General features: G+C 41.2%; 1 protein-coding gene across 3 annotated transcripts in view; it reads right to left on the bottom strand.

Moving 5' to 3' along the window:
- Positions 1-1656: 1656 nt before the first annotated feature.
- The window catches only part of LOC310958295 (activated CDC42 kinase 1-like), a 60070-nt gene continuing 36505 nt past the window's right edge, over positions 1657-25221 (bottom strand). For 2 of the 3 annotated variants that reach the window (XM_083929179.1, XM_083929177.1), the window contains 16 exons: positions 21707-21884; positions 21207-21277; positions 18749-19021; positions 18441-18593; positions 17811-17974; positions 16614-16733; positions 16150-16276; positions 15845-15991; positions 15458-15552; positions 14993-15187; positions 14613-14704; positions 12461-12900; positions 11148-12341; positions 9110-9205; positions 6877-7007; positions 5798-5900 (listed from right to left, as the gene is read on the bottom strand). In XM_083929179.1, the coding sequence (XP_083785305.1) occupies positions 5894-5900; positions 6877-7007; positions 9110-9205; positions 11148-12341; positions 12461-12900; positions 14613-14704; positions 14993-15187; positions 15458-15552; positions 15845-15991; positions 16150-16276; positions 16614-16733; positions 17811-17974; positions 18441-18593; positions 18749-19021; positions 21207-21277; positions 21707-21869 (3468 nt within the window). In that variant the 5' untranslated portion in view covers positions 21870-21884 and the 3' untranslated portion in view covers positions 5798-5893. Of the gene's footprint in view, positions 4163-5797; positions 5901-6876; positions 7008-9109; positions 9206-11147; positions 12342-12460; positions 12901-14612; positions 14705-14992; positions 15188-15457; positions 15553-15844; positions 15992-16149; positions 16277-16613; positions 16734-17810; positions 17975-18440; positions 18594-18748; positions 19022-21206; positions 21278-21706; positions 21885-25221 lie in introns of those variants that run through there. The other variant, XM_083929178.1, reaches the window with a different exon arrangement.

The following is a 25221-nucleotide window of genomic DNA, read 5'->3' as shown; positions in this document are numbered from 1 at the left end:
CACCGGCCCAGCAGAGGAGCAACTTCAGCAGGAGACTCCTCGCACCCAGATGCACCACAGGAAATCTTTCTTGCCTGTGTACAACGCATCCCTTGGAGAGTCTGTCACACCCTCTCTGTGATACAGACTCAATCACAAACAATCTGTTCTTTGCACATTTTTACAGTACTTTGCACATTACTACAGTATATTTGATTTGTATATATTACTATTGTAAATTTGATATTATATTACTATATATATAGTTATGTATACTGTATACCTGTGTGTATATTTATATATATATATATATACTGTTTTTACAAAAATATATACATTTTCCCTAGGATTATTTAAGTATTTCTGATTCTGATTCTGGGCGACATGGTGATGTGGTGGTCAGCACTGTCGCCTCACAGCGAGAGGGTTCCTGGTTCGAATCCCGGCTGGGGCCCTTATGTGTGGAGTTTGCATGTTCTCCCCCTCTGAGTGGGTTTTCTCCGGGCTCTCCGTCTGGGATTGGCTCCAACCCCCCCGTGACCCCGACGGGGACAAGCGGTTGAAGATGAATGAATGATTCTTATTCTGAAGTTCCTCACTGTGCAACAATCTACTGCACAGCTGGTTATATGTAAACATTTATGGTTGCCATTTACAATGTTATTCATTGCTGGTTAATATGCTTCATAGTATAAATGATTAATATTTTAGTCCATGAGAACACTGTGACGTCTTTAGTTGCGTCTGAACAGAGTTCTGTTTCCTCCCAACAATTAGCTCTTAATGTATCTTTGCTTTGTGATGAACAACAAACCCAGCACTCAAGAAATGATGCGATGACTGCTTTAGACGGGCGACCCTGACTGATTTAAGCATCTTTTGGATGTATTTAACTTTTTACTTTTTCGACATACTATACTATGACTTCATTTTGATTTTTGGTTTGATTTTTGGACACATTTTTCTATGAATTGTCCTAACTTTATTGAAGAAATGATTATATTTTGACTTCTTTTTTTGACATACTATACTATGACTTTTATTTTATTTTTTGGACAAAATTTTACGAGACTTTTCCTGACTTTATTAAAGAAATGATGCCATGACTGATTTAAGCATCTTTTGGATATTATATGTATATTTTGACTTTTTTAACATACTACTATGACTTTCTTTTCCTTATCTTTGGATACTCTTTTCTATGACTTTATACAAGAAATTATGTCATGACTGCTTTAGACTGGCTATCCTATGACTGATTTATGGAATATTTTATTTTTCAACATACAATACTATGACTTTTTTATTACCTAATTTTTGGACACATATTATATTTTGACTTTTTCGACGGCAAATTTTTTTGACACACTTTTCTATGACTTTTCCTGACTTTATTCAAGAAATTATGTCATGACTGCTTTAGACAGGCTATCCTCTGACTGATTTAAGCTTTTTTTGGACATATTATATTTTGTCTTTTCTTACTTTTCCTGTCTTTAGTCCCCCTAAAGCAGCACTCAATACTTCAGAGATAACAAGGATCACTAAGGTGATAGAAAAAAAGATTAATAAACAGAAGAAAAGAGGTAAAAAATAATTAATTCTTTAATAAAAAATACATTTATAAATTCTGCAGCATGAACTTCTCGAACATTTCCATCAACCCAGGAGGAGTAAAACAAGGTTAACCAACTGTACAGTAGGCGTTTAAAATAAAACACATTCTGGGAAGCAAATACATACAAATGAGGAAGAAATGGCAAGTTTGGATTGAAGGAGAAACAGCAAAAATGATATGAATGACTTAAAAATGGCAGATTGTTTCTGAAGAAACTGATCCGGCAAACAAAGACTAAACAGATCTGAAGTTTTTTTTCTAACATCATAGTCTCAAAACCACAACAGGAGTTCGGGTTGATCATAACACCACAAGGTTCACTTCAGTCCTTTAATATAACTACAGCAGCTTGGTATGAAGACAAACAACACATGAACAGACTGTGGAGGCAGTTATCCTTATGCACTGCTCAACAATCAGCTTTACCACAAGACATCAGAGGGGGGAATTGGCAAAACAGATTCTGGATCAGTGTTGAAGAACAACTTCATCATATTCTGGAGGGAATAAAACTGAGTCACCAAACACTTTAGACCAATAAAGGTGTTTCCTGTGCATTTAATTACTAGTACGCGTCATGGCAGAGATTACACAACTGGATGGCACTGCTGGATGGACAGACTAGGAGTTACAGGTTCTACAGCAGCCTTATTGCACACTGATCCAAAATCAGTCCTCAAACACTGTTTTCCCAGGCAGGTAAGAGGCTTGTTGTGGTTCCATATTAGCTTTTTCAGAGGCCGTTTGAGGTCGTTACATACTGGGTTTTTGTGGACATATTGAGGGGCTGGTTGGAGAAAAGTCAGTGTCTTCTTGTGGACAAACGTTTATGTTGTAATTTAAATAATTGGGTACCAGTTGGCAAAGAGATTTCTTTTGTCTATAGCACCAAAGGATCATGTATGTTGACCAATAAATGCCTGTAAAGTATTCTTTTATCAACCACAGAGTGTGAATTTTAGAAGTCAGAGCATGTGGAGTGCTTCTTCTTTGCCTTCCAGAGCCCAGACAGTCCCAGACGTTTTCTAGCTTCATTTCCTGAGGGCTCTACTGTGACAACACACAGTCTGAAAATGTATTGTCATGTCTAGCAGTGAGCTGACACCACCTCCCAGTGTTTAAATTATTGCCCCCAAAGCTGCTGACCAAAATATCACAGTTGTGGTTTTAAGTGATGATTATGGGACAGGAGCTGTGCCTTGGGGTAGATTTCACCGCGTTGCTGTTATTAGCTGCCAACGTAGTCTGCAAGAAAATACCCAGCTGGCAGTTTTCAGCTGATGTGCAGGAGTTATGTTTGGGCAAAGTTCTTGGAGGGAAGGAAAGACTATATCTGGGATGTAGGAAGTTTCCACTGACTGACTTTTTTGTTCTTGAGCCACTTGTGATACTAGTCACAGATCAAAGTTTCACTCAAGGAGAGACACATTTCAAATATTCAAAAAAATGGCCTGCCCAGTCATGGACATAACAGTCTGCTGTTGTCTCTGGGCGTGTTCAAATATATAAAAATATTACATCACTGTTCCGTTTTCAAACACATACATGTCTCTTTATAAAAGGGCATATTGCTTTATAGCATTTGAATATGTATTAGAAAGTTCTTTGTCTTCAAAATAAGTGAATCTTGGACAAACTGCTTCCCTGATCTTTTAATCCTGTCGATTTTTCTAATTCAACACTGAGTTGGTTTCACCTTTGACTCTAAGCACTGCAGCACTGAATCAATACTAAATGTATTATACAAATTATTATGCATGTGACCTTTTTTATTGTAGAGAAGTCAAAGTTATTCTTTCTTCTGCACATTTTTCCTTGACTCTACAGTCTTTCAGCACCAAACCCTCGCTGCTCTTTAAAACTGTAAATCGGCCAAATTCTATTATTTTGGACAGGACAGCCAATTATATTTGTTTTGTATTTTGTTGAGAATGTGATAAAGGCAAAATCTGTATACACTATAAAGCATTTAAGTTACTGTTCACTAAACCCAGATTGCAGTTTTCAATCAAACTGTACTAGTTCTTGGCATATTCTGGCATATTATTGGCAAAGTTTGGACTATAGTCGGAAGTGTCACTGTGTGTACTCTATTTATCTCGTTTTGGCCTCTTCTTTTAAATGACATTAACAAAAGATAAGATGCAAGTATCTCTCTGCAGTTGATCGACAGTGCGGCAGTGACAATACCTGTAACAGAGTTCGGTAGCACCCAGGATATGTGACTCTGTAGGGAACCTGTTATGCTGTGATCACACCGCCCACGATGCACCAGCTTTAGAATGACACATTTCAGGCTGATCTGGTCTCGTTTGTGTCCTACTATGGCCCAGAGTGTTCCTGTGTACCCCCAGGCTAAATTCCTTTGTCCAGGTTAAGTATAAATGGAGCCATAATAAAGTTTGGTATTTTGTGTTAGCTCAGAGAAAATGTGCTTGATTTTTCTATAGTCAAATAACAGTCTTCTGATTGGACGCATTTCTGTAGCGTACATGGGAAGGGTCAGAAAAAAATCCACCTCCTCTGATCAATCACAGCTCAGCAGCTTGAGATTTCTGTCACCGTCTGCAAATATAAAGAAGCTTTAGATTAGATTGAGAAAATCATGAGATGAATTGCTAAATCCTCCTAAATTAAAGGGATGATTTGGATCTTCCGAAGTGAGGCTGAAAGAGGTACCTATCCACAGTCAGTGTATTACCCACAGTAGATGGCAGGCGGTTGTGACTTTGGTGTTTTAAAAGGGTCAGGAACTAACAAAAAACTATCCAGGCAGCTGCAAAGTAAAATTACTGATTATGTTAAAAGAGTCTGGTGGCTTTGAAGAGAGTGATATATAAGTGCTGTTTGACTGAAACATAAAGTGGTAAAAATATTCTAAATAAAGCAAACACTTAAACGGATATAGATTCATTTCTTTTTTATAGCTGGCTAAAACACACTTTGCTATGTGGCCCCGTCCACAGCAGTACATTGCTTAGCTTCTGTGTTGGTGCTACTGTCCTGGGCTCCCTGGGCTGCGCATGGGTGTGTCAATGTGGTTTAATGATTGGAGCTAACACAAAGAGAACTTGTTAATCTGGCTTCGTAGTACACCCTTCAGAGGTAACAGTCAGGTGCTGTTATAGGGAAAAGCTGCAGTATGATTACAGGAAAACTATTTCGGTCTTAATACAACCTCAGTATTGTCTCCTGTATTTTCTACACTTTGCCGTGACTATCAAAGAGCAAGTGTTCCCCTGTGCTCAATGCCATCCACACACATCTTCCATCCTGACACAGTGGCCGCAGCCACAGGCCGCTAAGAGGCTGCTGAATACTGCTGTAGACACATCAGTGAGTCTGTTTGTATTTATAGCCGCCTCATTACAGCCGCAATAACCTGATGTTCCCTTTAGGTGCAACAAAGTTGCTGTTATCATATCCTGATATGAACCAACAAAGTAAAATTGGCATTCAGCAACTTTGAGTGACTACCTGTATTACAGAACTGGACCCGAGGTCTGACCTGAGATGCAGTGATCATGGATCTCTGAGGACCCGTCTGCAGCACAGCACTTGTTTCCACTGAGGACTCAGCTTCTCTTAGTAACTGCAGTGCTGCATCATAAATGTCTGCTTCACTTTATTTTGATGGACTAGAACTATGGAATGTTGGCAGCCCTTACTTTGTAATGTAAAGTTTTGTTCTATAAACTCAGTTTGCCTTTCTTGTGTGACAGCTTACTTTTTCTTTTAAGACAGTGTGAAACTTATGTTAGTTTTACTTGCTCCTGACATTGTATGTTATTATTTATTCCATGTCTGGAACATTACATATTGGAGCACAAAAAGTGACAACCTCCAACCCCTTGGTTAAAAAGTCTCTCTGCAGTTGATCAACAGTGTAAGTGCGGCAGTGCAAAATACAGTACGGTAAAAAAACACAGTACAGTAGCACCCAGGATATGTGACTCTGTCTGGAACCTGTTATAACACCGCCCACCATGCACCAGCTTTAGAATGACACATTTCAGGCTGATCTGGTCTCGTTTGGGTCCTACTATGGCCCAGAGTGTTCCTGTGTACCCCCAGGTACCCCCCTGTGTAACCCTTTGTCCAGGTTAAGTATAAATGGAGCCATAATAAAGTTTGGTATTTTTGTGTTAGCTCAGAGAAAATGTGCTTGACTTTTCTTTAGTCAAATAACCGTAACTATAACTTCTGATTGGACGCATTTCTGTAGCGTACATGGGAAGGGTCAGGTGAAAATTCACCTCCTCTGATCAATCACAGCTCAGCAGCTTGAGATTTCTGTCACCGTCTGCAAATATAAAGAAGCTTCAGATAACATAACTAACAAAAAACTATCCAGGCAGCGGCAAAGTAAAATTACTGATTATGTTAAAAGAGTCTGGTGGCTTTGAAGAGAGTGATATATAAGTGTTGTTTGACGGAAATGTAAAGTAGCAAAAATATTCTAAATAAAGCGAACACTTATATGATATAGAATTTTTTTTTATATAGCCGGCTAAAACATGTTTTTCTGTGTGGCCCCGTCCACAGCAGTACATTGCTTAGCTTCTGTGTTGGTACAACTGCCTGCTTCAACTGGGAAGGTGCCGACCGCCACCAGCTGTAGGTAACACACTGACAATGGATAAGTCCCTCATACAACCCCACTTCAAAATGTCTGAACCGCCCCTTTAACTTGAATTTTTACAGTATCTTGTGAGAGGCTGTTCCATTTTCGTGGCTGTGAATGAGTCACACACATCATTAAAAACACTTTTATAATGTCTATTTTTTCTATAGAAAAGAAAAACAAAGCAGGAAAGGTTCTCAAGTCTAGCAGCCACATATGATTCTTAGCCTCATTAACGAGCACAGCATTGCATCAGCCTGTCTGTCTGCTGTTTGTGCCTGCTGTTCACGTTGACAGTGATTCAAATGCGGAGGAGGGCAAATCTCCATCAGTTAAGCCCCCGTTAGAAAGAAGGTTTTAATATGTTTTCCTAAGACAGGTGTGAAAAAGTTGTCATCTCATGCCATCATGTGGTGCAAGGTCAAAAGTGACTAAATTCAATTTCCGGGAACAATGTCTAAACATGTGCATACTGAGCATTACTGTCACAATGACAAACACAATGCTACAGATGCAAGTTTAAATATGCAAGATAAAAGATTTAAATATGAAGTCGTAAGGATACGAGAGTTAAGCGTATTCAAAGTTATAAATTCTATGTGGGAAGTCATGACACAAAGTTCAACAAACAAAGCTACTGAATACAGCAGGCTACCTCTGTCTTGTTGTGGATCCATAGTTATCTAACATGTGAGTGCTGGCCGCCTCCAGGTTCCAGTCACACATCTCCAGCAGCTTTAGACACTCAGGCCTGCTCCTCAGACCCAAACAGAACAACTGCTCCACCTGCAGAGTGACGGACAACAATCGTTCAGTTCTGATAAAAAAAAAAAAAAGTTTTAAAAACTTTAAATTTCATAGGGGGGCTAATAATTTTGTCCTCGACAGTAGATGTCAATTCTAAAGTTTAAATATGCTGCATCAAGTTAAAAGTGTAAGAGCAGTGAAAGTGCATTGAGCGTTGAATAAATAGATTAGTTTATGATATTAAAATTTAACTTAGAATAATTAATATATCCATTCCTAAGGTCAGTTGTTCAATACCTTGGTCCTCTGGTCTGCATGTCCAAGTGTCCTTGGAAAAGACACTGAACCCCAAATTGCTCCCTGGGCTGCGCATGGGTGTGTCAATGTGGTTTGAATGATTGGATTAGATTAGTTGATGGGCAGGTAGCATCTACCATCATTATGAATGTGACAAGTAGTGTGCAAGTGCGTTGAGTAGTCAGAGACTAGAAAAGTTCTATATAAGTACAAGTCCATTTACCATAACTCTCTTGCCTTATTTCTAGCAACAATGTTGCTTTTTTGCTGTAATATTTTATTCATATTCTTCGCGAGAAAACATAGGGACATGCAATCGGCCGGGTCAATGACGCACCACACTTCCCCTTTTATGGTGATGGCACACATCATACAACTTTGATCGGGGTTTAAGGCTTTATCGAGCCAGCTAACACAAAGAGAACTTGTGAATCTGGCTTCGTAGTACACCCTTCAGAGGTAACAGTCAGGTGCTGTTATAGGGAAAAGCTGCAGTATGATTACAGGAAAACTATTTCGGTCTTAATACAACCTCAGTATTGTCTCCTGTATTTTCTACACTTTGCCGCGACTATCAAAGAGCAAGTGTTCCCCTGTGCTCAATGCCATCCACACACATCTTCCATCCTGACACAGTGGCCGCAGCCACAGGCCGCTAAGAGGCTGCTGAATACTGCTGTAGATTTGTATTTGTAGCCGCCTCATTACAGCCGCAATAACCTGATGTTCCCTTTAGGTGCAACAAAGTTGCTGTTATCATATCCTGATATGAACCAACAAAGTAAAATTGGCATTCAGCAACTTTGAATGACTACCTGTATTACAGAACTGGACCCGAGGTCTGACCTGAGATGCAGTGATCATGGATCTCTGAGGACCCGTCTGCAGCACAGCACTTGTTTCCACTGAGGACTCAGCTTCTCTTAGTAACTGCAGTGCTGCATCATAAATGTCTACTTCACTTTATTTTGATGGACCAGAACTATAGAATGTTTGCAGCCCTTACTTTGTAATGTAAAGTTTTGTTCTATAAACTCAGTTTGCCTTTCTTGTGTGACAGCTTACTCTTTATTCCATGTCTGGAACATTACTTATTGGAGCACAAAAACTGACAACCTCCAACCCTTCGGTAAAAAAAAAGCTTTCTCGAAACTTAATTTTCTATTATTTATTAAAGTTTTAGATTTCTTTGTTTTACATTATAAGAATTGAAACCTTAGATAATGTAGTAATTTGAAGATCATGTTTTTAATGTGAACTTCCGAATGACATTAGCTAGTTAACTGTAGGTGTTAGCTCAGCAGCTTAACTGCTTTAGCTACTGTTACAAGAGTTTATGCAGTGATGCTACAGCAGTATGCATACTGCACTACAGTATATGGATGATTAACATTACATGAATTACAGTTGGATTAAAAACCATTGCATCAGTTGAGCTAGCTAAAGCCACACTTGATTGCTCCGCTGACATAAACACACATCTTGAACACGTGATTGAATGTGGGCATCTGTGCAAAGTAAAATGATTCAAATTAATCTGAGGTTTTGTCTTATTTTTTATTATTATTTTTACAAACAGATTCAAAGTTAAAGATAAATTTAAAATTGTATTTCTTTTTACACTTCATTTTAATCATCTATCCAGATTACTTATTGGTGTATTTAGTTATATTTTTGACTTTTCTGACCACCTTCAACTATATTTATTCAGTTTCTGGGGTCCATACATCACCTTTATTATAACCTTTATTATTGTGATTGATATAGAATCACAGGGGACAGATTTCAATCACTGGCTGCAGTGCATTCAGCTTTTTTCATAGCATACTCATAAATGCTCTCACCTTTAGATAATGCACAGCTTTCTGGACATTCCAGTTGTGGTTCTGCAGGGCGGCTTGGCACTCCTCTATTGTGACACCGTGAACTGCCTCCTGCACCTGAACCGCACAACATCAACAGTGTCAGTCTCTGCATCATCCAACAACACTTCAACACTTATGTTATATGCTGCCTCTGATTCCTTTCGTCCTGGCATCAACATGACGGGGTACCTCTTTGACAACAACCTTCTAAATCTGACAATAAAGTAACCTTGCTTACATGAAAGGATGTTTTAAAATGAAATAAAATAAAAAGTTTTTGTTCACTTTAAGCTTCACCTGAATAAGTTGATAAGCATCCGAGTGCAGCGTCGCTGGATTTGACGAGGATTCTGAACAGTCCCCGATCTCTTCACAAACCAAATCATGTTTTAGTAATTATGTTTATGCAAATCCACCTTAAGCTCACTCTGCATGTCTGCTCCTTGCACTGAACTCCCCTGCAGTACAGTTTATATACTATATAATTACACATTCCCACTGCACCTTGAGTGCGGCCTCAGTATCAACTCCGGCTGATCAATGTAGAGCCGTTGGTGGTGCAGTGATTCTGAATCCAGTTCAGTCGGTGTCAGAATCAATTGGCCGGCAAAAAGGAAACAATGTAACTCTTCTTTGTCTTTTAAATTCAATTCACATAAAAAGGAATATGGCCTTTGTCCCCAAAGAACACAGGCAAATATTTTTAATAAGTTATAAGAAGCATAACATAACATTTTTTGATTTTTCATTGACAGGAAGATAAATATATATGAATATAACGTAGGACTGGGCGATATGGAGATAATCATATATCACAATATTTTTCACCAGAAACCTGGATATTGGCATTGCAATGCTGTTGTAGCTGTTGACTATTGGGCCTTTCACAAAAATGTATTTTGATAAATAATCATCAGGAATGCGCCTTGATCACTTAGGGTAGTCACGATATATATTCTAAATTGAAAATCAATCGAAATGAGCTTGTTGTACATGTACATGTTGTCAGATTTTAAAACCAATGACCTGTTGATCTTTATGGATCAAGACTCAACCAGTGGTGAAAGAGAAGTGTTAAATTGAATTGAATCATGACCTTAAAATCAAAAGTCTAATTGAATTGTGGATTTGGAGAAGAATCTCGACACAGCTAGAACAGTCTGGTAAGTTCAGAAAATTACATAACTTCACTGTAATGCATCACAATATTGATATAATATCGATATATACTTCACAGCCCTTATATAAGAGCAACAGCTCCCAGTCTGTCCACCTGCCTACTTCTCCAAACTGGGGTCGTGCCAACTGCCATCTACTGTAGGTAACACACTGACTAGTGATAAGTGCCCCATACAGTCCCACTTCAGAAAATATGAACTCTCCCTTTAAGTCCAGTCAGAAAGTAATGTACCATTCCACAATACACTTGATTTGCACTCGCATACATGCCCATAGTTCTCCCTACAAGCTATGGCCTAAGTGGACAACTAATAATGGAAAAAATGAATGATGCAAATGTAATATACTGTCCACCATAATGGATATTTCTATATATTTCAGTTCACATTCAAAAGCTACATTATTGATAAACTGCAAGTAGCAAACGAGCACTCAAGCAAGCCGTGTATCACATATACCATACGTATTACATTGCATTTAAAGTCAATCCTACTGGAGAACCCTGAACATTTCACTCATATTTTAGCTCTTCATCTCATAAAATTATGCCATACTCTCATACCAGCATCCGGAAACTAAGGATCAATGCTATTTAGTTAAAGAACTCTAATTTTTTTAAATTTAATATACAAAAAAAGCAATAAAAGTAACATCAAGGAGGACATGAGGGCAAATATACATTGCATCTAAACTCTCCCTAATAAGAGAAAGGGAGCGCGTCTAGCACTTTAATTACTGAAGCAATAAATAACACCTTTCAGCACAAATCGTAAATTATGCATACTGTGTATTTCAAATGAGAAGTTGCAAAAGCCAATCCAAATATCTCTGACCTTACCATTTTGACCCTGTCAGCTGAGTTCCCTCCTCCGTCTGTCCTGATACAAGAAGCAGTGACCACCGCTGCTGACAGCCCGTCTGAACAGACACGAGGGAGACTAACTGATGTCTTCATCCCTGACCGTGGCCCACCCAGGCGGCTGTTATTGTTGGAGGAGAAATTAGCCTTGAGCTCGCCTGGTGGGACAAACCCCTGTCCCTGGGCGTGTCCCTGGAGAGTCTGGCTGCTGACCACCATGGGTCTGACAGTGGCGGTGTTAGCTTGCCGCACATGCTTTTCGTCCACACCGCTGGCAGGCAGGCTATCCGCCTCCCTGAAGAAACGGTCGTAGCGGTCAAGGTACGGGGGTCTCTCTGGCAGAAGGTAATAGTGGGTGTTACTGACTTTACGTCCATCACGGACGATGGGGAGGATACAGGGACCCTTGCTGGCGGCGTCCTTCCCCTGCGCCTGGATCACTTTGGGTGCAGCATATTTAGGGTCTGAGGCAAAGCTGTGTGTTGTGGGCATGAGTTTACCTGGAGAGGATGAGAGGTAGGAGCCGTATGTGTGTGTGTAGGGGCATGAGGTAAGGGGCGCCTGCGTGGTGGTTGGGCTGACAGAGAATACTCTCTGCTGGGGGGAGCCCACTAGCAGGCCCATGGGGCTGGGAGTCCTTGAGCCCGGCTGGGAATATGGGTCCCTGGGAGGGATCTGAGGTGGTCGTGGGCCTGAGACGTCCTCCGCGGTGTCAGTTGGCGTTGGTGACAGGGAGAGATCCCTTGACCAGCGAGCAGACGTGTAGTCACCCCTCTTTATGGGGCGAGGGGGTATGGGGACACGTGGGGGGATCTGGGGTCTGTCTTCATTGGAGGAGAGGACACTCTGCTGGTGTCCCTCCTGGGGACACGTGGATGAGCTCTGGGATGGCGAGCTTGACCGCGCAGCACTTCCAGTCGGTACATTGAGCCTTCTCATGCACTCTTGCTGGAGTTCTTGGAAGATCTCCGCTGACTGGGAGAAGGAGTTGGACAGGACCTGGCTCTGCTTGCTGGGGAGAAAGAGGTTGTCCTCCAGGCCTGATCTGTCTGAACCCCTGGAGACTAGAGCCTCGCTCTCCACCTTCTGTCCAGAGAAGAGAGCCTCATCTGGGTTACAGACTTCACTCTGCTCCTCTTCATGCTGCTGCTCCGAGCTGTTGATGGAGCTCACCTATGTCGAGAAAGACGATTTATAACTTTAATACATTCTAGCATGGATCTACAGTAGGTATCAGAAAAGGTGATTAATATCAAATCATATGTAATGTGCTGTGTCACTTCCTACCGTACCTCCATATCGTCTTCGTCTTGGGCGACATGGTCATAGGCCGGGGGTGGAGGTAATGGTCGGGCATCCCAGTCAACTACCGGTGTAGGATGGAGGGGACGGGGTAACGATTTAGATGGACTCTGAGGAGGAGTCCGGTCCAGGATGTTCTCTGCTTCTAAAGCTAGCTTTGCCAGTGAAGGAATCTGAATTGCAACCACAGGGGAAGGGGAAGGGGAGGGTGTGGGTGGGGGAAACTCCTCTCCAAAGTCAATGAGGGACACTTCACTGTTGGGGTTGTGGCCTGAGCCTGAAGTCCGACCACCCCCCTGTTTGGAAGCAGAGACCCACGCAGCAGGTTTTAGTTTTAAACCTTTGACAGAACCCGTTTTCCGAAGTGATAATCTCTTTAATCCTGCCGGAGTAAGATCCTCATCATCGTTTACCGGATCGTAGCAAGGCTCTGGAGACAAAAAGACAGAATACATTTATTACTTTACTGAAAAACATTTAAACAGTGATGACACTGATGCTCTTTAAGATCACGTCACACCACAAAATTCAAGACACACTTCACTCAAAGTTTAGAGGTTTGAAGTGAGTCCAGTTGTGCACAGCAAGGGCACTGCACACCTGTTAGAGGGGACACAGGGGTGGAAAGGTGGAGAACAATGATTTTAAGAAAGGAAATAAAAGTAGATGGTGGAATCACTGCAACGACAGGCATAGGAGAGACAACAAAATATGGGCTATACCTTTGAGGAGTGGAGCTAGGAGGGAACAGAGAGGGCAGGAGCAATGGGTGAGGAGCTGCTGAGAGAAACCAGACTTACTCTTGATTAACACTGCTGGTTGAGGAGGGCGGGGAGGAGGATCCTCTGGAGGAAGAAAATCAAATACCGCCACCGCAAAGAAGAGACAGAGAAAAAAGAAAAGGCAGCGGCAAAGGGTTAGGGTTAGCAGGAAGCAAATGTCAGATTGCATATGAAAGCTTTGCCAGCAAGTGTTAAGAGAAATAAAAGCAAGCAGTTTGACTTCAAATTTGAATCCACAACTCATGATTTAAATGTCCTGCCCTATTTAAATGTTGAATCTGATCATTTCATTGATTGAGAGGCATGTTAATATACTGTAGGCATTAGCAGTAGGCAACAGTCAAATATGAATCAATAGTTTTTATATTGTTGAGGGTAGCACAGCAACGCCGGTCATCTGTGTGAGGATTTTAAAACATGATGCATTTATTTTTGTCGTAATACAATTGAAGTTTTGTTATTGTAACTTACTGCTGCTACTCTCTTTACTGTGGTTTACTGTAACTTATCTCTGTAAAATGCTGCTACACTGTACTTCACTGTAACTGACTGTAACTTACTCCGGTGAGAAAGGCTGCTACACTCCACTGTCACTTTATATCACCACTACATCACTTTATCTTGTGGTATTGTAACTTACTGCTGCTACACTTCACTGTGCCATACAATCACTTAGTTCTGGGGGAAATGCTGCTACATTTATAACACTGTTTTCTCTTATCGCTCCTTACCACTTATTTAGTTTATTTAGTTTTTACTTATTTTATTTCAGTATGCTGCTAAACGGCACGCTGCGTATTGTTGTATATTGTATATACCTACGCTCAACTATATTGTCTTTTGCACTCTTAGTTAATTGTTTTATTTTATGTTAGCTTATTTTATTTGATTTATGTTTTTATGCTTATTGTTACTCTGACCCTTTCCCACCTTTGTTTTGAAACTGTTGCACTATAATTTCCCTCGGGATAAATAAAGCTTCTTGAATCTTGAATCTTGTTTAGGTTTGTTTACATCAGTTATATTAACAGTTACAGTGGATTATGATCAGTTGTGAAAAAGTTTTTCATCCAGCAGAATGTGAATATGTATATGTGATATACAAACATGATCAAGGGCTTTTAAAGAGAGGCCTGAAGAGTGCAGTTTCTGTTTTGATGCACAAACCCTGTCCCAGCTTTAGTTTTTAACTCATGAGCTAAATGCCAAACAAGTCAGGATCTGTGTCAACTAAAGTGAAAACAGAGATGGCCGATACGGAACAATAGTCCGAGAGTGTTTATCCTTGGTATTTGTCAATCATATTGGTCATCATTACGGGGTGATGTACGTCTTTAATTAGAGCTTTTTTATTACTCACGTCTAGCTCGTCCTGTTAACTGTGTGGTTCGAGTGCCACTGTGGTCGACACTGAGGACATCAGGAGGATCCATGGGATTACCGAGGTACAAACTGGAGGGAACAGAGCCAGACTTAATTACAGGAAATGAAATACAGTTGGTGCTTAAATGTGCTATAATGTTGCAATAAGTTGGTCATTTGTAACATTGCGCTACTGCCATCTATTGGTGAGTTTATTATCACATCTCAGGAAAAAAAAAGTCTGACTTTTACCATCAACTTCCAACATGGGGCATAATTATGATAAATATTCATGAAGCAATGATGAGACATTTAGAGTATGTTGTGGTGCTAAATTCAGAGGACACTAAAAAATAACAAACAGAAGCTGGTCCCTACTCATCAATCCTGTCGGGGAAGCCCCAGCAGCGATGGGGGTTACTGTCTCCGTGTCCTGTGTGGATGAAGCTGTTCTTGAGCGGCCGGCTGATGTCATGAGCTGACAAACCCGCTACTGATGTCACCACGTTTCTGGGGAAAGGTCCGACCTTAAGGGTCCGCTTGTTTTGACCGCGCCACCAGTAGTTCTCTGCCCTGAAAGACACAGACATACTGAGGATGAAACATGGAGAGTCATCTGCAGGGCAAATAACTCTACTGGATATTTAACATTTTGTGTAATTATCCTAACAGACAATGTACCTTTATAAGCGAGCATTGATGAGCTCAGCAACTGTAAAAGACCTCTACACCATTATTTAATGAAAGGAAATGCATTTTTACCCTTTAAACTGTATACATCAGTAATCAGGTTGGCAGGTAAGTTTGTTCTTGTTTAAGTCTCAAACACTCATCAACACCCACCTCCCCTCTATAATGGTGATGACATCATTGACCTGGATCTGGAGTTTGTCAGGCTCATCAAAGTCCTGCAGAGCACACATATCTGTGGGCATAGTCTGAAAAACACACAAAGACACAAAAAAACAAACATGAGACACCAAAGTAACCACAGCAGCTTTTGGCATAATTCTTTCCAACATGAGGGCATGTTTCAGTTTCTTCTTTGCAGTTACTCCACTAGGTGGAGCTAAAAGTCCAATAATTTGATGATTGCTTTGGGAACACTGGTTTTCTCTGCACAAGACATGTCCAGATTACCATCAAGTGTCTTTTGCTTAGTGCCTAAACAAACTATTATTTAACACCCTGGATAGCCACCTTTGGCTACACAAATGACTGCTTTACTACCTCAAGCAGGAACTCCCGTAGGGCGACAAAGGTGGGTCTGTCATCTGGTTTCTGAGCCCAACACTGCAGCACCACATGATAGATATCCTGCGGACAGTCTTCGGGCTTAGGGAGGCGTTCACCTTCTTTATCAATCTTGTGCAGGATCTAGGGTGGTTTTTTAGATGGATATAACATTTAAAAAGACGACAATTAAAAAACATAGCAGTGTAGATGTGAATAAGTGTGACTACTTTTACGGGTCTGCCTGTGTTATTTTAGCTTCAAGATGTTTTTTGTTTATATTCTTCACTGTGTGCGTTTACCTGGCTCCCATTGAGGCCCAGCCAAGGCTCCTGGCCATGTGTGAACATCTCCCAGAGAGTGACTCCAAACATCCACGTGTCTGTAGCGTGGGAAAACGTTCTGGTCTTCAGACTTTCTGGGGCGCACCTGCAAACAGGATGAGCAACAAACTTGAACATGGACTGTACATGGGTAAAAAAAGCTAAAATCATACATTTCTATGAATAACAACAGTAGAAATATTGCTAGCTGGCTACTTGGCCAACAGAATTTGGCAAAGAGTGAGAAAAAAAAAGAAAGATTATTTTATAAGAATTATCAGAATGGTTGGAATGCAGCTGTGACTGATCAGATTTCTCTGTGGAAACTTTCTGCAATAAAATAAATCACATTCCCACCCTAACCCCTAAGACCACTCAGATCCATGCCTGAATTGCATCCAAGTACATCTTTGGTTATTGTGCTGCTCTCTCAGTCCACCCACCACGCAAAGGGAACTTTTCGATGCTCCTGCATGACATAGTGCTCGTGGTTGTTGGGCAGCGCCCTCATCAGGCCAAAGTCACCGATCTTCACTCTCTGAGCTGAGGCCAGCAGGATGTTCCTGAAGAGAGAGATATAGAGAGAATATATTTAAACTTAAAATACATGTCTCTTATTGAGTACTGCATTACCTACACCGTTTAAAATATTGCAGTACAAATTAGTATTTTTTTTTTTAACTTGGGTGCAGCTGTTTCCATCCTATAATCATATAACTACAATTTAAAATGATTGGTGTTTAATTTTAACTCTAGCTTACAGTTTTTCTCTGGAATACTACTGATACCATCAACACATACAGCAGCTTACAAAACCCTCAAAGTGCTGTAGCAACAACAAAGATGAGGAACTCTATAGAGGTTTTATTGCTGTGGATGTTTGTTTTTTTAATCAAGACTTTTATGATGTCTGACCATTTGTCCGATGAGAAAGAATCATGAAACTGAACTTGACCTAAAATATGCAATTTAAATCCCATTATGGTTTCGGTGAATGGTTACAGCCCTTGTAGGAGATGAACAAAACAGATTCATGTAATGGTCAATAATAGGCAACATTCAAAATGTGATCCAATCATAGAAAATCTACTCCATGCGCCAGATAGTTACACTGTGTGAGTTAGGTCCCTTTCTGAACGAAGCCCTAAAACTCAGGTTTGAGTTAAAAGCATCAAATAAACCTGACATGTATTACAATTACCTTTCTTAGCTTTGAACATAACTTCAAAAAGTCCCTGTATGTAAAACCAGCCAAGTGTAGTTATTAAAGTTTCATCACAGCTTGAACTGTGAAAATGACTCATTTTTACCAGCCATTAAAATTGTTCTCAAGCATCTACGTAGTGTCAACAGTTAGGTGAAACTGACTAATTTGGGCAAGACCGAGAACTTAGACCACCCAGTACAGACAGCCAACCAGTGACTCATTTTCTCATGTGGGCCAAGTCTCCCTGTAATGGCCTGTAAATTTCTGGGTGGAGGAGAAGGAGACGCAATATAAATAATTCAACACACCAGTAAAAATAATCCCTGAAAGAAAAATAGTTTTTATAGATTACGTGAACAATACGCCCTCTTTTGACCTTTTTATAGCTGCTGAAACTTATTGGTTCCACCTTAAAAAGATATCCTTCCCCTACCTGGCTGCCAGGTCCCTGTGGATGAACCTCCTCTGCTCCAGATAGGCCATGCCACAGGCCACCTGTACGGCATACTGGCACAGAGTGTGGATCAACACCGGGCCCTGTGGACGAACACATCGCAAACGCTCCAGCAGAGATCCCAGAGCAGCCAGCTCGGTTACCTTCAGAACACGGAGAGAGAGAAGGAGACACAGTGGGTGAAAAGAGGAACAAGGAGTAAAGGAATAGATGATGTTGACGAGAAACAGATTGACTCGAAGATGAAAGGAAGGGAGGAAGAAAAGGAGGAAGAAATATGTAGAGGAATGTAATGTGACACAAACTTGAACAAAATAGACGTTGGCATAATCATAACAAGGTCCAAAACCTATTTGGCAATATGAATCAAAAAGGTCAAAAATGTTAGCCCTTATTTTAGCACTCCATACACTTACTCCCCTCCCTTCCTGTCTAACTTATTTCCTCCTTCACTCTCTCCGGTCATGATTTAAAGAGACTGGCCGAAAGAGTGCCCGAGAGGACCATTACACCTCAAGTATGCGTGGGTTTAAGTGGCTGCCTGATGTGTTCATATGTATCTGTCTGTGTGTATTCTTCCCTGTGAGTGTGCGTTTCTGTGTCCACTACCATCTTCATCGGGTGTGTGAGCACCACACCGTAGAGGCGAATGAGGTTCTGGTGGTCCAGGGAGTGCATGGCGTTGACCTCACAGATGAAGTCCTCCAGAGCGTCGGGCTGGCTGAGCACATCCGTCTTCAGACACTTCACAGCTACGTTCAGCTGAAACCATGGACAAAGATTCAGTTTCAAATGGTATTACTATATCAGCCTTCTTCCCACATCTTCACTGCACTATTTTAATGGCACAAGCCTTCAAAACAAACTCATCATTTTTTTTTTTAACTTAGGAGAATTGAAAGTGCGGGTCTCCTCACCACCTTCCCTGCAGGCGTCAGCCATTCTCCTCTCTTCACTACACCAAAAGAGCCGTCCCCGAGCTTCTCAAACAGCGTCAGATCTTTCTCTGGGATGAGGCAGGTCAGAGCCTGCTGCTGCTGCCCGTCAAGAGGAGCACCGCCACCGGGCTCTGTGGCCAGGACTCCCTCCTCCAAGCCCAGTGGAGGTGTGGGAGACAGCTTACGAAAAGAGGAGGTCGGCTGCCCCTGCTGGGGGAAATATCCTCCATCTGGGCGCTTACCACTAAACACCTGGAGAAGAACAGAAGAAGAGAAAGAACAAATGAGGCCGGTTGTACAATGAGGTAAAAATCTCTCTTTCTCTGTCATCTGCTCTCCTCCTACTCTCCTCACCCACACACACACAACAATGCCAGGTGAGAGGTTTAGGTTCACACTGTAAATGGCTTTGCTAGAAGATAACTTATGCGTGATATCTACACTACTGGCACCAGACATACTGTAGGTACAAGATAATTAAAAAAGCACAAGTGGAATAACAATAACAGTTGCTGCTGTCTCATTGTAGCCCTTATGTGTGCATGTGTGGGTTTTGCGCGGTGAGGAACGAGGGTTTGGAGACCAGAGTCAAGTTATGGCAAGCATCCCCAAATCAGACGAGTGGAATCAACACCATCAAACCGTGATCCCACAGGCTCTCATCTGGGACCTGGGGACTCAACACACACTCAAAACTACAGCCACATAGTCTTTTATATGCACACTAAGACCAACGTGATATCTATAGATGTGTTAAATAATGTATGTGCAACACATATGGTGGAATGTTTCCAACAAAAACTTATAGATATGCTGTCAGGGAGCAGCTATGCATATGTACCAAAACAAGCCCACGCACTTGATCATTATGGGAGAGAGAGACCTTTTCGGCCTTTTGGCTTGAGCAGCGACAACACAGCAGGAATGACTTAGCTGTTAGGAAGTACTCATTAAGAAGCAATATTAGATTAAGTGACCTGAATGTATCTGTGTATATATCTGCGTGAGCTTCCAATTCCCCTCAATTTGAACCCAACCCGTACAATGTGTGTCCTGTGCAGAGCCATTAAGGGAAACCTTTGTTTCGAGGCCCTAAATAAGACTGTTTACCAAAATAGGAATGCACAGGAACTAGTACTGCTGTGCTTTCAGATAACGGGGGGGTGTGATATCAAGCTACATATCAAATGACAAATCAGGTAAAATAAGCAAATTATTGTTGATGCTGTTTAGATCCAATAAAGAGAATGACACCAATGATCTCAGGTCAGTGCTCAGAAACGGTAAAGTCAGTGAAAAAGAGGTGTCAATGAATCCACAGTGCCAAAAATATTTGTCTGGCCAGATATAAACAGTAGCGAGAGGTGTGTGGTTTCACATTCACACTGGACCAGACATGACATAATGCTGCAGACCTTTTTAAAAACACCACATCTCTGTGGTCGCGGAGTGGTAAGTGGGTTTCAAATAGGCGGCTCGACATTCAAAAGATTCTGAGTATGGCCGTGCGCAGACACACAGAGATACACACACACAGACACAGGGCTGAGGAAGCAGATTACTTTAGCTGAGGATGGTGCCAGAGGCGGAAACAGACAGGTGTAATTATAGAAGGCAAGCACCGTCCTCTGGGCACCACGACTTCCACTGAGCTAACTAACAGCGCACACACACACACACACTTGTGTGTATGTATCATATATGATATGGGCTTGTGTATAAGTAGCTTTTCATGCATCTGTCTTTTATCCTAAATCCTTAATCGAAAGAATGCTAATAAGTTACAGTGCTACAAGGTTTTGTAAGGGACTATGCTTCATGCGATCTTTCTGTGACTGCAGCACGCTCTGAATCTGTGTGTCACCAACTCTTGTGACTTAACTGCTTGTGTGTGTGTGTGTGTGTGTGTGTGTGTGTGTGTGTGTGTGTGTGTGTGTGTGTGTGTGTGTGTGTGTGTGTGTGTGTCTATGCATTTCTCATGTGTTTTTACAAAGTCATAGAACCAGCGTAGCACATTTTCCCTCACTGTCTAAAAATATTGAGTAATTTACAAAATGTTAGGGGCACTTTTGAAAAAATAGTAGCCAGGCATCATGAACTTGGCAAATTCATCTGGTTCCCAAGCGTGAAAAATAGTAAATACTGCATAAATTTGGTGTTTTTAATGTGAAATGAGAAATCTGGCACTATGTGACAATTCGCTGTAAGCACAGCCTAGAGACTTAAGATAATTAACACATAGGAAGTCATTTAAAAAGTGTTTGGAGGGATTTTTGCCATCAAGCCATTTCCATACTAAGCAGTGATGTATTGTTCACACTGTCCACACTGTAACAGATGTCAAGCATACCGTGCACCATTATAAATCCTGAGTCGTGTGTGTGTGTGTGTGTGTGTGTGTGTGTGTGCGTGTGTTGTGCCTTTCTATGTTTGTCACCTTGCTCATCCAGGACTTGCGCTTGCACATGGCTTTCCTCCTTTTCACAGCCTCCCACAGTCGTCTCTGTCCTTTATTGAAAAAAATAAAAGAGAAATGCTGTGATGGTCAGCGGTTAACACAAAAGACGACCCATAGGATCAGGGTATCAAATGCACTTTATTGAATTCCAAGTAGTCTCACATCACAGGAAGAAACCTCAGAGCAGGACAAAACAAGACAAAACACAGAGCTTTGATATGAAAGGGGATGAATGAAAAAGACACAGAGTGGATGGGAGAAGGGGGAGAAAGGACACATAATATATGTGAGACAAAGCAAATACAAGAAAGAAGAAAAGATGGAGAGCTTAGAGAACAGTGTGCTGAGTGGTTGAAAAAGATGTGAGGAATATATGAGCAGGAGAAGTGGCTGTAATTAGTCTTAAGCGGCGCGGTAGCTGGGGCCCTGAGGGCCTGGATTAAGAAAGACTACTGCTCAACACACACACTCTTTCTCACCAGGCCGACCCATGCCGATCTTCTCCAGGTCTTCGTTCTTGACGTAGTCGAAGTGTGACAGCCGTGTGACGTTAAGGTCATCTCGGATCCGCAGGAAGTACTGCTGCAACTGCACCTCCATCAGCAGCTCCAGCAGCCATTCTGTGCCTTCCTCACACTGCATGCTGCTGCCCAGTTTCTGCAAAACACACACAAAGAATAAAGGAAACTGAGTTCAATATTCATTTCACAGTTTTCCCAATGCTTGGTCTCAAAGCTATATAAAAAAAAAAAGATACAGCCAGATAAAAAGTCACTGAGCAACGATCAAACCAAACTCTTCTGTAAAATAAAGTGAAGGAAAGTGAGCACAGATCTATTGTGTTTTCTTCAGTTATTGTTTACAGCACAATGAAAAACCTGCTTAGACATTTAAAGTTAAAAGAGTCCACATACCTTAGGATTAGTCATAAATATGTGTTAACACTCAAAATACACACACACTGCAGACTGGGTTGCCCAAATTTACATCACATAAACAAGGATATGGAAGGCAAGGGGCCAAATATAGCAATAGCTGCTTGTCAGTTAGGGCTGGGTATCCTTTAAAATATAACGACACCAGTACTAATACCAGTAGTCTTAAAGTGATACCGATACCTTGACTGATATCAGACAGAGGTATCAGCTCCTTACAATTCATTAGGACTGCAACTTACGATTATTTTCATTGATTATTTTCTCGATTACTCGATTAGTGTATGGTCTATAAAATGTCAGAGAATGGTGCAAAATGTTGATCAGTTTTTCCCAAAGCTCAAGGGAACATCCTCAAATTGTTGAATCGATTAATAGTTGCAGCGCTACAATTAGTCTGTGGAGTGGGCATATTAAAAAGGTCTGGACACTGAGACCAGTAGAGGACTTCATTTGACACCTTTTTTCTACTTCATTCAACACTCATCAAGTGAATGGACGCATTCAGTTGCATAAAATCATATTCATAGCCATACTTTCAAACACGCTGAACGGACAACTCTGTCAAGCACTTTGGAGGAATCCAAAGATATCAGACACTGACATCCAGCTCTATTGTCAGTGGACCAAAAAGTACAGTCTTTTTACTTTGAATGTATGAAATAGGCATTAATTACAGAGATCCTGTGTTATTGTGGTGGCAATGTATTCTCTATGAAATATTCAAATGGCAACAAAGTAGATTAATTACTACTCTGGAAACGGGAGTTAGTATTTTGGGCAGCTCTGCTGTAGCCACTCAACATCAAAGTCAGACAACAGAAGGAGATACAAGAGATGAACATCTGGCGTCTATAAGTGTCAGAGAAGACAAACGGGAGGCTCCTAAACAACCTGACCACTATATATATATATATATATATATATATATATATATATATATATATATATATATAAAACAGAGTCATACCATCAATCTTCAATGTCAAAACACAACTCCCCAGCTTAAAACATCATCCATCACTGTCTACTTAATGTGACAAGCTGAAACTAACACAACATGTTGCTGAAAGTCATCTTAAATCCTAATAGGGCCATTTGTCAAGATGATGGATTTAAATAAAAGCAGTAAAGACTTTGAAGAAGAACCACTACAAAAGCTCATCTACGTCCCACTCATCACCTGCTCACACTGGTCCATAGTGTTATTTCCAGCCGTGACGGGGAATGAACTGACCTGATCAACACAAAAATGACAAACATTTCTAATTTGCGATGAGACTGACAGGGAGAGCTTTAGGTTGGCTGCTGTGGGGCATAGGGGTCACTCCACAGTGTAGTAATTAGACTCTGTGAATGAGGAACTTCCTGTGCTGGCTGAGCAAAGGTTGCAAAGGTCCAGAGGAAAGTGTCAGAGGTTGCAGCTTCCTTTCTGTCATTTAAACTTCCTAATGGGCTTGGTCAGAGGTCACTTCCTACTGCTTAATGACTGTGCCATCTTCCTATCTCACACAAAAACACACCTAATGTTCACTAAAGCTGTGAATATCCCCCAAAACACTTAAGAATATATATCTACCGGGCCTTTTGGTTGGAAAATCAGTGGTCTTTCAGTATTTTCCATGAATTTTTGCTGCAAGGTCTGACTGAGGCTGATGTGCTGGGAAGGCTCAATCCCCAATGGTTTTACCAAATGTCTGTATCCTGATACAAATGTATTGCAATGCACTTGAAAGTGGGTCAGCTGATTTCTCTTTAATAGCGATGTCCAAACATGCAGCTTTGCCTCTCAGGGTCAGCAGAAGTTCATGTTATCAGGTCAACGGAAAATAGTCTTTAATGTCCGCTTAAAGAGAAATCCTCTTGAGTGAAGCAGGTACAACAAACCCCATTATTAACCTAACCCAATATAATATAATAACCTGTGAGATCCACTTTACAGAGATGCATGCTGCACGGAATGCCTGTGGTTAATGTGGCTCTAGGCTTAACTACAGCTGCAGTCATTTGAATCCGTCTCCATGTTTTGCATTTTGCTGCATCATGCCTAACCCCTACCCTGAGAAAGACGATACAGAGGTCCGTTTGGCTGGTTCACTACTGCGCCGAGCTGTGCCAAATGCTCTCTTAACATGCGGCATGTTTATTTGATATGCACTTCAAAAGTTTTCTCTGACGACATTTAAAAACAACCTTTTTCTCTTTATGCATCCATGAACGAAATATATTTGTAAAACGCACACGTTCCTTTGTGGAGCATTCACCATGAGCTGTCACACCTGTTATCCTCCGCGGTGCAGCACCAAGTCTGATCTTCCCTAGCAGTCAACATGCGAGTGTCATTTCACTGGACGGTGCCAGAGACGCAAGTCAGCTTCCTCTTGGGCCTCTTTCCATGACAGTGTCATATGTGAGGCATGAGGGGTCAAAATCGAGGCGTTTACGCCCTCATATCATATTCCCCTGTCAACTTTCTAACCAATTTACAAAAGTCATTAAACACAGGATATTACGTTTTACAGCTTTTGGAGTCAGGTGCAGCAAATAAATAAGTCATTGGTTAAGATGGGTCGCATCTAATCTGACAAAGATCATATATGCTCACCAACTGACAAATCAAATAACATTTTGAGGAGAAGAATTTCAGCCGTTCTTTTTTTTTTCTTTCTTTGTTATGTCGTCATAATGAAATATCATATGGTGCTTATGGTGACTTCTCCTGTAAGGGAATGACGAGGAAGATGCACATTGTGGAGGTGTGAAGTCAGCCAGAAGAATGCTACATGAGAACTTCATTAAGTGACTTGAAAGGACTGAGGATTGCCATGTCCTTTGTGATTGTAAAGCAACGCTAAATCCACAGAGAAATGCACAAAGCCCGTACTCAAAAACTGTGACTTTAAACGAGCCTTCAGGACTTCTGTAGGGTTGTGATGTCACAACTATATGATAAATATAGGTAAGAAGTGCTGCTACAGTGCCGTTACAGTCAGTCCCTGGCTGCAATGACGGTTGAGAGACGCCGTGAGCGCAGATGTGGAAGAACCGGAAATGCTGAC

Source organism: Echiichthys vipera (genome assembly GCF_963691815.1).
Source record: "Echiichthys vipera genome assembly, chromosome: 15".
Taxonomy (NCBI): Eukaryota; Metazoa; Chordata; class Actinopteri; order Perciformes; family Trachinidae; genus Echiichthys; species Echiichthys vipera.
The sequence above is the reverse complement of the archived record's forward strand: the minus strand, read 5'-3'. Positions and strand labels throughout refer to the sequence as shown.